This window comes from Ascaphus truei, chromosome 3 (genome assembly GCF_040206685.1).
Source record: "Ascaphus truei isolate aAscTru1 chromosome 3, aAscTru1.hap1, whole genome shotgun sequence".
Taxonomy (NCBI): Eukaryota; Metazoa; Chordata; class Amphibia; order Anura; family Ascaphidae; genus Ascaphus; species Ascaphus truei.
The window spans coordinates 200,542,304-200,555,871 of record NC_134485.1 but is presented as its reverse complement, the minus strand read 5'-3'; the positions used below and the strand labels follow the sequence as shown (position 1 = coordinate 200,555,871).

The following is a 13,568-nucleotide window of genomic DNA, read 5'->3' as shown; positions in this document are numbered from 1 at the left end:
TGGAAGTGGCAGTTCACAAATACAGACAGTAAGGTATTGGGTCAAGCACAATGACACCTATCAGGATTTCCCATAGTGGCCCAGAATAGTCAGATCACTTTCAAAAGGGTTCTGAAGTGACAAGTGGATCTGAGTCCCACAACTAACTAAGCAATTAAGTCAGAGTACCTTCATCTAAGTGTTAAGAGTGGGCGCAGGTGGAAGAGAAGTATTCGTGTATGTCTGTATAAAACTCTGTACAACGTGTCAAGATATATGACCAGTCCTTGAGTTGGGAACACAAATAAATGACGGTTGTGCTATAAAAGTTACTGGTGCCCATTATTTCACAACCTTCCTACCTCATCGCCCAGTCACCCGAATGCAAGCACCATGAGTCAAAGGGTGGAATAGCCATATAAGTACCATACCGATGTAGCCTACCTAGGAAGCCAGGCAGGTAGGGTTACATTTATGTGTCACTAGGGAACTGTGTTTACGGAATTGCACCGATCACTAGACACAATTTATGTGCTTTTCGGAAATTGAAACTTTTTCTCAGTAATAAATCACCTCTTTCACTGATGGTAAGAGGGAGCATTTGAAAAAAATACAGAGATCAATCTAGGCTTTCATTTTTTTTTTTTTAAAGAAGAAAAATGAGATTTCTTCTGACTCCTACACTGCCTGCCAAGTTATAATCACCTGAATATATTTAGTGCAAATCCTCAACAGTACAATGGTATGAAAATATATTGTTAGCAATAAAAAATATGGCATTGCAAGCAAGCCAGCAATTACTGTGAATTAGATTTTACAATGAATTCTAAACATATACAAAGGCCTCTTTCAACAATGCAGTTTCTCTGCATTCATATATTTAAGCATACAGTATTCACAGTGAAAGAAAACTCATTTTGGAAAATAATTGATCTTCTGATGTGCCTTTCTAGAGTTTATGGTTTATAATATGCAGCTACTGTACATTTCTCAGTTAGAATGTTAAGCCCTTAATTGCTGTTGCTTGGACATGCCTACCCTGAAGGGATTAACAGATACTGTACAGTTGTTTGTACTAAGGTCTGAAATACATGTGCCATTTGGGAAAAATTATAATTGAGATAACTGAGGATCATTCATTGAGCAAAACAAGGTAGAGAAATAAATTGTAGTTTATTCGGCTTAAATCCGCATACACACAGTGGAACACAAAATACAGACGAAAAGACACACTTACTGGGGGTCTGGGATCGAAAAGTAGACTTTCCTAGGTGCAGGGCACTCTATTGGGAGTCTTTTACCCAGACCGGGACTTAGCCCAGGAACTCTTGGAACTCAAATCGGCATAAATTTCCAGACGCCACCGCTATGTTCTTGTCCACAGAACTTTGTCCGTCCTGACCGCGAGTCAGCCTGAATCTCCTGGAACTCAAATCGGCATCAAATCCAAGCAACGACTACTACATTCGTTTCTCAGAACTTCGGCACAAAAGTCGGGACTTGGTCTCAGACTGGCAGACTTTTCAGGCTTCAAAATGAAGGCGGTTGCTTTGCTATTGCGAACAAAGCATCTTTGAAAAGCCCGCCCGCGCTCTTTCGACTCTGACTAAAGGGGAACACATCATCTGACTGGCCCATAGCTTCTTATAGCTTTCACTGCTCTAGCTGTAACATAGAGGCAGAACTCAACAACCAATCAGTGTGTGGGAACTTTCTCAAGCAGCCAATCAGCTATGTGGGACTTTAGGTGAGGATCTTGGGATTTGAAAACTAGGAGTCTGAGAGACACTGTATCGACCCAGTGCAACTCACCCCGGGTACCCAAAAATAGTGCGAGTAAGCTGGGGAGAATTATATGGCCACCAGTAACTCTGTCACCAGACCTCCTGCAATCAAAATGATTTGATTTTCACCCCAAAATCTCACCTAAGACTTAGACTCCCAAAGTTTGGAGTCTCTAAGGTACAGGATACAGAAAAGGGGAAATGTAGTCTTTATTTCTGTCTGCATGGTTTCCACACATACTTTCCCTTTAACTTAGTCTGGACTCTTGAGTGTCCCCCCAATCTTATCTATGGTTGGGTAGCCACAAACCATATACCGTTTGTGCGTAACCTTAGCACTAGCTGGGGTACCCCTCTTAACCCAGGGATTCACTCAGCGAAAGGGATGCATAGTGATCCCTTTGCCTCATTCTCCTTTCCGAGTTATGCTGAAGCAAGGCAGCCTAGTGGTGAGTCGCGGTTACGTTTTCAAGGGGAGGTATTGCCGGGACAATGTGCCCACAGTACATGTATCTGAGAATCAAGCATGATTCCTTGGTACATTTGTCAGGGACCAGGTAACTTTGGATCCCGACCAGCTAGGCCCATTCTGACAACGGTTCCTCTGCAATAAAAAACCTTGAAACTCATACACTAGCAATCCCTGCCTGATTTTTATTCACTACACGTGGGATTTGAATTATTGAGAGTAATTATGAAGAGTATTTATAGACAAATATAAAGCATTCACATGTGTGTGCCATTAATTATATGTCAATCCCAACAAAAATAAGGTCAATTAAACCTACCAGGTTTACACAATCCCCACTCATTCCATTTGGGCAACATAAATTATTCTTGAAACTGTTTCTACCCTGATCAAAGTTCAGTCTTTGGTTTTTTTAACCTTGAGAATAATAGCAAAGCTTCATCACTAAAGACTATTCTTTACACAAGTAAATTTCATCAAATAAATACCTCAACTTGTAACTGGATAGGAGAGAAAATAGGAGTTTGCAGGGTAATTAAAGTGGTCATGGTGATACAGTGACTAGCTGTGCCAGAGATATATTTATTTTTATTATGACATTTGTTTTACAACCTCAGTGTGCTTTATATTTAAAAGAATAAACACAGTTCTTCAACTACCAATTGTAACATTGTCTGTTTACAATAGCTAGAGCTGTTGGGTGTAGGACAGGCAGTGGTTAATCGCTGCCTGGAGGAAGGCAGGACTACTAACATGCCCAGTTGAGTCTAGCAAGGGGTTTAAAAGGCAGGACAGGGCTGTTTCTCTCTCTCTCTTTGGTTTGTGTATATACCACACGTACGTGTCCTTGATCCCTAGGGACACCAGGACGTGTATGCCCTATCCCTGTATCCTTGATGCCAAGGGACACCAGATCTATATTGACGTACAGATGAAATCTCCGATTCTGTCTCACTGTCCTCGCGGCGATCCTCAACGCCCCCCCCATGCGCATTTAAAGCATGTGCGCGCTTCATCTGGATGTTTACAAGTAATAGCAGCCCATGGAGCGTCCCTGGTGAATGGGTCGGAACCAGAGACTTCATCTGTATATGGACTTCCATAATTTGGGGAAACTGAACTTTGCCTAGGAAAGCCCTATCCTTTATTTTGCTAACCTGCCTTTTGCAGCACCATGGCTAAGGCCTTTGTTTTAGTTTATTGCACTGTGGCGAGATAAAGGCCTACAATTATTTTCCTAAAGCAAGTCTCCTGTTTTCACCTCTGCACGCATCTCCTACACCCATATTTCCCTATCTCCTCAACCTCTGTACCATGTCTCTCACTGTTAGTCAATACTGAATTCATCTCCACCAGTACAGTATCTACAGTCCTGTGTGAAGTACAGTATCTACAGATGCAGCGGCCATTATTTTAACAAATCACGCTGTGTATACCACGGAATACCCATGTCATGGCGCGGGATTTCTTCCAACCGTACCGCCTTAAGACGTGTGCAGGCGAAGTCCTTTGCAGAATTGTTGTGTTGTGTTCTGGCTTTTAAACACCTGAAATTGACACAGTAGCTCAGTAGCACAGTACTGTACACATTACAATGCATTCATTTCATTGCATTTAATTGCACACAATCCATGAAATTCATACAAAGCAACCGCGATAAACACGTGTGCCTGTGGCGATTGGCAGCGTTCATACCGCGTGGAGTACAGCAGCGCACACGAAAACGGCGCCGTGATTTGTTTCAATAATGACCGCTGCATCTGTACTATACCCGTTTCCAAGGACAAAATAAAGGACATACTGTATGAGGTCATGATGATAATGTCAACAAACTCCTATTACTCAGAGTAATCAACACAGAGGCAGTGGGAGATAAGTTCCCCAATCCAAATTTTCACTTTGGACCTTACATAATATTCTGAAACGGCATATTTTAGCACGGCACCCGGCTTTCTTTGTTTTCACAGTCAGTGTCACTAAAACAAAACTATTAAACAAGGTTCCAGAGAGGGTGGACCAGAAGATAAGTAGTGTCTTGGCCATTGTATACTTACACATCTTTGAAATATACAGTTTATGTAGTAGTTTAATTCTGGGGTAAAGGCTTGCACAGGGCTACAGGTTCTGTTTGTTCTTATAAGCCAACGGAAGGTAAGGATCGAAACATTGTTTTTGACACAAGATTTTGGACACAGCAGTGACCTCTCCTGCTGATGTTGCAGAGAGTAAAATAAAAGTTTTTATTCCTTTTTCTTTTTTAATGAAAACCTTCACAAAAGCGACCAGCATTATTAAAAAAAAAAAATCACCAAGCATTAAAACTCAATGTGCAAGATCATATAGCCATGTATATATTGCCTCTTATTACTGCCATTTTCTGTAAGATTCTGGCAACATTTTGAGCAATGTGAACCTGTCACAAAAACATGAAAAATGTCAAAAGCGAGTTTGAAGACAAACATACATCTCTGGTGTCCAGCATTCGCAGGATTCACTAAGCCCCAATGTGGGGGTATCGCACCCCGATCCGGTGTTAACTGCCATTGACTTGAATAGCAGTTCCCACAGGATCAGCACTTAGTGATTTCCCCACTGAGAGACACGGCTACATTGAAATGCCAGTTGCTATTTCTACTACATCATTACGTAAAACTGACATTGTTTCTGGCCATGTGACATAGCATAAAGTTCAAACACGTGTAGTGAAGTTATTTATGCTACATAAATGTACTTCTACCATTATTCAAAGTATACTGATCACTAATTATCCAACCATATTCTGATTAGCCTTACTTCACAAAAGCTCACTTTACAGCTGGTGGCTGGAAGCTCCCTTTCCTGTCTTAACACTTCTACACTTATCACTATGTAGCCTAGTGCCCCTGCTACAGTATGTGTTTCCTGGCCCTAGCATGTACGTCCTGGTAAGGTGCAGACAGTGTTAGGGTTCAATCTCTTTCACATGGGCCAGCATGTGAGTCCATTGGGCCACCGGTTAATTTGTTGCCATATCCAAGGGCAGGCCTAATGGCAGTTGGCAGTATCATGCCTGGGGGTTGTTAAATGGGTCACATGCAATATGATGTGGTGCATGTCCATCATCTAAACCTACCCAGTTTTGTGGCAGGGTTACTAACCCCTTCCCAGGTATATAAGATACTTCCTACCCAAATTTAGAGAGAGGATTCCAGTATATAGCCTGCTCTTCAGGGAGTGAGGCGGTGTTCTGCCTTACCCCATCAGGGGGTAAGGGGGTGCCGACAAGCTTCAGGTGCCTCAAGCCCTTGGGGGGCCTATTCAGGGAGAATGACCAATGCAAGATATGAGGGAAGTTTTCCATGTCTGCTGTGTGTTCTCTCTTGCAACAGAAGGAAGGAATCAGGTCTGGCCTGCCAATAAATGGTGCTGCTTCTTGCCTGAGTGTGAATTACTGGAATGGGTTCGAATAGGGACTACTCTCTGCCTCTGGCAGATTCCTGCAGGATGGAGGCGCTGTACTGGAGAACCAAAAGCCTGTCCTGTTGCTACTCCCACTACCATCTGCGGAGACTCAGGCCTCCTGAAAGACCACAGGTGAGCTACCCAGCACTGCAACCATACCATGTAGCCACCGATCTCCCTTGGGATGGACTGAAATAAAACCTCTATTTTTATACGGCAGCTTATTTGTGACTGAAATAAAAATATATATTGCAGTTTAATTAACTGCTTCCTTTCTAACAGACTACATGGTCACTGAGCTATATCAATGCTTGACAACATTAAAATAGATTCATGAAGTACTGTTTCAGTTTTGGCATGTTCTTTTGTCTCACAGCCACAAAGCACATACAGTACCTGGCTGTATCTATTGTCTGAATCTGTTAAATATTTGGTTCATAACGGTGCATCCTTAAACAATGTCAATAACCCATTAAGCCCCATTAGTGCACTATAAACCCTCGCTGATAATGAAGATGTAAACATTAAACATACACTAACTGCATCTCCAGCTGCAGAGGTTTATTGACAATAGTGTTATTCTACCTTTGTAAAAAGAAACAGATATCACCTCTTCAAAGGCTCCCATGGCATCTGAAACATATATACTGTAGCTTTGTGACTAGCCCATGACTTTGTAGAAAGCATTCATTTCATCAAAGCTTTTTAGAGGTGTGTCTGAAAATTCTATTTGACTCTTAAAGAAAATGGAGTGATCAATTCTGCAAGCACATGCCGCAGGTATGATTTATTTGACTCCTTGCTTTGGCATACAAAAGCTAATAAAGCAGCATATTGCCTCAGTCAAGAATACATAAAAAATGAATAAGCACAAAGGGTTGTGGAAATGAGTTTGTGATAAAATAATTGAAAAATTGCAACTGTTGGCCAATTCTCTTTATGAATGCAAATGAAGGTAAGATTTTGTGCCAACCATGTTATAGCGTGTCGATTGAACAAATTATTTTTAACTGTAGGAAATTAGACTAGGCAAAATACAAGCATTATAAATATAACTTTGGCAAAATAATGAATAGGTTTAGCCACGGATAAAGGCACTAAATTGCTTCAGAGTACTGATAGGGTTCCTCCCACATTCAGGTTGAGGTAAGATTTAGCAAGGCAGAGTGAAGCCATCATTCTGCATCTATTAGCATCCCTCAACATAAATCTCTCAACAAATGTATTGCCCTTGTCAAAGGGAGAAATAGCCTTTCAGCACAAAACTGTTGGATATCTTGTCAACAATATTTCACAAACTCTTTTGCAGCACGAGGACATAATTGATGAAAGGGGTTAAACGTTCACATCATTATGAAACCAGTGCGACAATGTGCCAGAACAAAACATTGTAAAGCCATCTTAAACACTTTGTAAAAAAATTAATTAATTTTGCAAATTTAGTTTTATTTTCCCATGTAATTCGCCTTTTTGGGTGCCATTTATATTCTGGTTAATTTTGGTACATTTTCCTGCATATTACGTATCCCACACAATGCTTCTTTCAACACTGCAGCTGGTTTTCCAGTATCTCCCGTAAATGCTCCATGTCATATTAAAGTAAAAACTAATGTGCGCATACTGCTGTTTTTGCTCAGTCATTCTGGCGCATGAATGCTAAAGAACTACCGTTATATGTTTAGCTACCATTATGACTGTAACCATGCATTTATATGTGTGAACATACTGCATATCCAATCAAACAGCATCATATAATCAGTCCCACCTACCCTCCTGGTGGTCTGTGAATGATGCCAAAAAACAGTAACCTCAAAGAATCATGGTTAGTATTGAAGTGTCTACTGTATGTCATATTGGAAAGGATGTTTACCCTGAAATACAAACAGCTAACATTATATAGGGGTGCGTTGTTTTACTGTATCTCAGGGAACAATGAAACCTGATACATGTATATGTATTTCTATATGTGGAATTTTTATTGTACAATTGATAATCCCAATTTCCTGAACATCTCACCTTTTCTCTCTAACCTCTTTTTCTTCTGCCAATTTACTGATTCCAGCACCTACAAGGATGGCCATTATTAAGAGTTCTTTTTTACTGAAAACTATTTATTTATTATGTCTCTATCTCCCTCCTTCAGCTCTGATTATCATGATATATCCTTTACCACCCCTCAATCCTAGCACCTTCCTCCTACCTATTGTTCATGCTACTCTCGAGATCTTTGCTTCATTGACCTCTCCTCTAGTTCTACCCTAAAGTAACATCTATTCTCTCTCTTCTTCCTCTAAACCTGACAATCTTACAACTCTATCCTTTACCCCTAACCAAATCTATAGACTTCTTCTTGACTTTGTCACACATGCCTCTAATCCACGACCTTGACTACATTCACAAACTCACTTCCTCCGCACTTGCTCTCACTTCTCTGAACACCTACTGCATGGAGGAAATCTCACACTCATGCACATTTTTGACACTACATATTTTTCCTCTCTTGTTTTAACTCTGCTCTTACTACAGCCAAACAATACTACTACTCCTCACATCTATTTCATAGGGATCTATGAAATCTATGTGGATCTACCATAGATCCATAGTATGCTGATATACTCTGAGACAAAGTACTAAACCCGTCCCCACACATCAAAACCCCGTCCCACATGCCATGAGCAGGCCCCATCACCATCATCCCTTGTCACAGATCTCAACCCTGGAAATGCGGGATTCCCTGCTCTAGAGTTTAGAAGAGGTCTCGCAAATGTCACGCATGTATGTGATGCTCCTTCTCACTCTTCAGAGTGGCGGACTCTTGACAGCTCTGTGTATGGAACACACCTTTGTCCCAGAAAACCACACTCATATAAAGAGAATACAAAAATTCTAAAAATCAGCACCAAACATATAAATAGAAATGTGTAACTCAAATTCACAAGAAACATTGTATCCAGCTCTTCACTTCAGCAAACTTGAATAATAATATTTTTTAAAAAAGAGCATACTGTATCATGTTCTTGGAAGTCCTTTACTAAAATGTTTATTTTATTTGAATGTGAGAAGAGAAAAAACGATCACGGAATAACAATAAATATAGGCAATACATATCAATGATCACTTTATGCAATATTCTGAAGTAAGAAAAATGAAATGTTGAAAAGCGGAGACCAACAATTTAACTGAAAATCACATTTAAATAAAGCTCATAGTAATAAACTCAGCAGACATTAATCACACTGACGTGTCTCTGACTGCACATACTGTAAGCCAAAACGCCTTCATGTATTCTTCATTTCATATTCAGAAACATATAAATATTTCAATGAGTTTAAATGAAATAAAAAGCGGCAAATATAGAAAGACAAAGCTTCTTACCTGCCAAAATATACTGTCTATTGTATTTCCAAGAAACCCATCTCGACCTTCCATTGAGACCAGCTTAGGACCAAGAATTGTCATAAATTCGTCAAAGTCAACCTGACCATCTCCTACAAAATAGAAAAAAGAAAGAAAGAAAATGATCGTAACAGATGCTAGACATGAAGGCCCATATATTTACTAAACAGTGCTATACTGGCAGCATAAAACACCTTACGGACGTCTCTCTAAAATGGGCTGCAAAGTGTCTTTCAGGCCAATAAAGTGTCTTATGACACAGCACCGCTTAGTAAATAAGGACCTGAATCGTAATGCCCCAATAAATTCTAAGACCTTTTGTTCAGAATCAATGTTTGCCTCCAGTATTCCAAATAATGAAACAAGTAACCTCCTTTATTACATTGATTTGTATTATTTATATTCTGTACCTGAACCAGTAATCCACCAGAGCATGACTGCTGTGACGCAGCTATACAGAACCTTTAAAAAGGGCCCATGCAGTGGGCGAATTTTTTTTTAAATAAAAACAACTGGCTTTCTTAAAGTTAAGAAGGATGAAAAATTAGGCAGCGCACTGCCAACAAACCAGGAGGAGGCTCAGGGGTTAAAAGTGAAGAATTTCTTTATTCTATGACAGGATCAAACAGACGATCCCCAGACATGACCAGCAGCACCACACCTACACGTTTGGGTCCGTGTGCCCTTTATCAAGGTGTATGCTGCTGTTCTACAAACCCAGCACCTAAATACCGGTCCCGTTCTCGCCAGTGAGTGACCTCATGGAACTTCAACCAATCCGCTACTAGCTCCTTCGTGTGGAGCCTCTCATAGGTTGAACTGTGTGCATCAATTAAAATAACTTTATTTAGACTGCACACGTGTTCCCCAGTCTACATGAGTGAACAACCTTAAAGCAAAAGAGCTTTACTGGCCATTCAAAGGGGAAAACTTTATTGATGCGCACATTGTCATCCCAATAAATTAAGTGGCGTGACGTCAGTCACCCGGCAGTTACTGACAGGGAACATAACACCAAAATGTAAAAAAAACATGACTATGAACACAATCCCTAAAGATATATTAACAGAAACATGTAGTAAGAAAAAAAGAAAAACATATTTAATCTATTTAATCTAACCATAACAAAAGATATACAAGAAAAAAACACAATATACACCTGTAGATGTATTATGCATATATTCTGTACAGAACACATGCATATCTACAGATGTATTCATTGTATAGTTGAATTAAACATCAATAACCCAATTCAGATTAAGTCTAAAATCCAACAGAAATATCTAACAGTAAAATCTATCCAATGTTAATTTAATGTATACATAGAATTAGTAAAAAGGATGCATTGTATTGTAAATTGCACCCTTGCTGGAAAACATGTATACCAGTACATTGCAAATAAATTCCGAAGGATGTCTATCACAGCTATGCATCCTGAAACACATAATTGATATTCTTTTTTTATACCTATACAGGTAGAGAAGGACATAATATTGTGGACATAATATATAAGACATAATTAATCAAATATATATCCTACATAATAGATGGTGATCAAACGTTCACATCAGATACTAATAAGGTTAAACAAGTAACTAAGGGGTCGTATATATGTGGTTCATGCAAAATGTGTAACTTTATACTTCCATCTAAGACATTCACAAGAACAGTTACCAAGGAGATTTTTCAGATAAAGAGCTTTATTAACTGTAAATCTTCTTATGTCATATACCTCCTTATCTGCAGATGTAATAAACAGTATGTTGATAGGACTACAAGGAACTTGAGGGTACGGGTGATGGAACATGTGAGGCTTATTAAAAAGAAAGATACTATACATCCGGTTCCATTACACTGTACCCAGTGTACTAGAGGAGACAATCGATTCTTGAAAATGTGTGGAATTGAATATATCCCTATACATGTTAGAGGAGGCAATCGAATTAGGAAACTGGATGAGAGGGAGGCCTACTGGATCTTTACGTTAAAAACTATGGTTCCCCAGGGCCTCAATACTGATTGTGACCTTGGACATTTTTTATGATCCGGTGGGCTCTCCCTCTGCTCCTTAGGCTTCTGTTCCGATGTGTCAACTGAACGGTGTTGATATTGTCTCACCCTTCCCCCATTAAGATCAATGTTCCCCATTAAAATCAATGTACTCTTGTCTTAACTTGTAACCACTATTCTAATTTGGATATGTATGACGTTAGTCAATCTTAAACAGGGCTAAGTAGTTTCTGGTAATATAGATGGAGACCTTATAAATAACACGTTTGATTTTACCATTTAAAATTCTGTACGGTTATCAATAGCAAAGAAATAGATTTCTTGAGCTGTCCACATCCCGTTATTCTGCTATTCCACCATCTCCCGAAGATCCATAAGTCGCTGGTCGATCCTCCTGGTCGGCCCATAGTTGAGAGTATTGGAACTTTGGGAGATGGTTTACCGCGGTATGTGGACAGCTTTTTACAGCCTTTGGTTTGTCGACTACCATCATTCATCAAAGATACAGCAGATCTCATTGTTAGTTTGCAAGATCTAACCTGGAACAAGAATTATAGGTGGGTAACACTAGATGTGACCTCACTATATTCTATTATTGAGCACAAGCATGGGTTAGCGGCAGTTGAACCTTTTTTGGATTTATCTGATCTTTCCATTTTGCATTGCACTTTTCTTCTAGATTCTATTCAATTTTTACTCACTCAATTATTTTTTGTTTGATACACATTATTATTTACAAAAAATTAGGCACAGCTATGGGCACGAGTTTTGCACCCTCATATGCTAATTTATTTATGGGTTTTTGGGAAGCACAATATATTTATCACAACACTAATTCTTTTCGTAATCACATTATATACTATAAGAGGTACAGTACATTGATGACCTGATAACGGTGTGGGATGGGGATCATTTATCACTTTCTTCTTTTATTCATTCACTTAATATTAACAGTTTTAATATTTAATTCACTTATGAGAACAACATTCATCACGTGAACTATTTAGATTTGATACTATATATTGATGGTGGGATGAGAATCCAAACAGATATTTATAGAAAGGAACATTACAGGAACTCCCTCTTATGCGCTACTAGCTGTCATCCCCCCTCCCTTGTCAAACGTATCCCCAAAGCTCAATTTGTGCGGTTAAAAAGACTATGTTCTGATGATATGTTTATCTCGCAGTCTAAAGAAATGTCAGAGAGATTCTCTGCTAGAGGTTATAATAAGACTGTTATTCAAGATGCCTTTAATCACGCAGATGGTCTTGATAGAAAAGACCTTGTTAAAAAGAAATATAAATCTAATAACAAAAGAACATACTTGAATGAGGATAACATAAGTCCATTGTTTATTACTACTTATAATAAACAATCTAGTTCGATTAGAGATATAGTTCTCAAACATTGGCATACATTGTCACTTGACAAAGATATCTGTCAACTTACTCAAACAGGTCCTAAATTTGTTTATAGAAAGGCCAAGACACTTGCGTCTCATCTATCTCCTAGCTTATTTGATTCCAGTTCTAGGAAACCTCCCATTGGAGGTATCCCTACAGGATTTTTCTCTTGTGTCAGATGTTCTATGTGCAGTTATGCCCAACCAATTAAATTTCTGACCCATTCTAATAATAAGAATAAATATCGTATTAAGAGTTTTTTGAACTGCTATACTACCTATGTTATTTATATCATACAGTGTGGTTGTGGTCTACGTTATATAGGTCGCACAATTAGAGCCTTAAGATGCAGAATAGTAGAACATGTACGACTTATTAAAAACAAGGATCTTGCCCATCCAGTGTCCCGTCACTTCTCTTTATGTCCCAAGGGAGGCATAACTAATTTTTCTTTTTCTTGTATCGAACACATACCACCTCATCCAAGAGGAGGAGACAGAGAAAATAGATTAAATAAACAAGAGATGTTTTGGATATATACCATGGGCACTCTCCATCCTGGGGGTCTCAACATTGATTGGAAGCTTAAGCATTTTTTGCATGACTGAGCCCCCTTTGGAGTGCTCATGACGTATACCTCATTACTTATAGCTATTCTCTGTATGATTTCTAAATTCTATTTCAATTTAGTTATGTTCGGTATTTATCCTTTATTACTATGTTTAAATCTTCAAATCAAGGATTGGGGAAGAAGGGAAGGGGAAGGGGAAAGGGAGGCTCCCGCATCAGCAAAAGTATAAATAATATGTAGATGAAGTAAAACCAAAATCTGGTGCAATAGAGGATAGATACTATAGTAACAACATACACAGACAAAAAAAGTTACTCCTTGAATGCACTCAGAAAGGTAAATCAGAGTGATATGGTTAGTAAAATTAAAAACCTTTTAATCACAAATATATAGTAAAACCATGTTTGTATAGAGGGGGATGGTAAAAGTAGTCCAAGACCAATCCCTACTGACAGACCAAATAAATCTTCCTAAATGAATATATGGAAGATAGTGTAAATGACAATACACCA

The 13,568-nt window shown here is 39.0% G+C and overlaps 1 protein-coding gene across 1 annotated transcript in view; it reads right to left on the bottom strand.

The window, feature by feature from the left end:
- Positions 1-13,568, bottom strand: part of CALN1 (calneuron 1) — a 695,584-nt gene that overhangs the window by 398,736 nt on the left and 283,280 nt on the right. Inside the window, exon 4 of the mRNA XM_075589949.1 lies at positions 9,049-9,161. Within this exon, the coding sequence (XP_075446064.1) occupies positions 9,049-9,161 (113 nt within the window). The remainder of the gene's footprint in view (positions 1-9,048; positions 9,162-13,568) is intronic.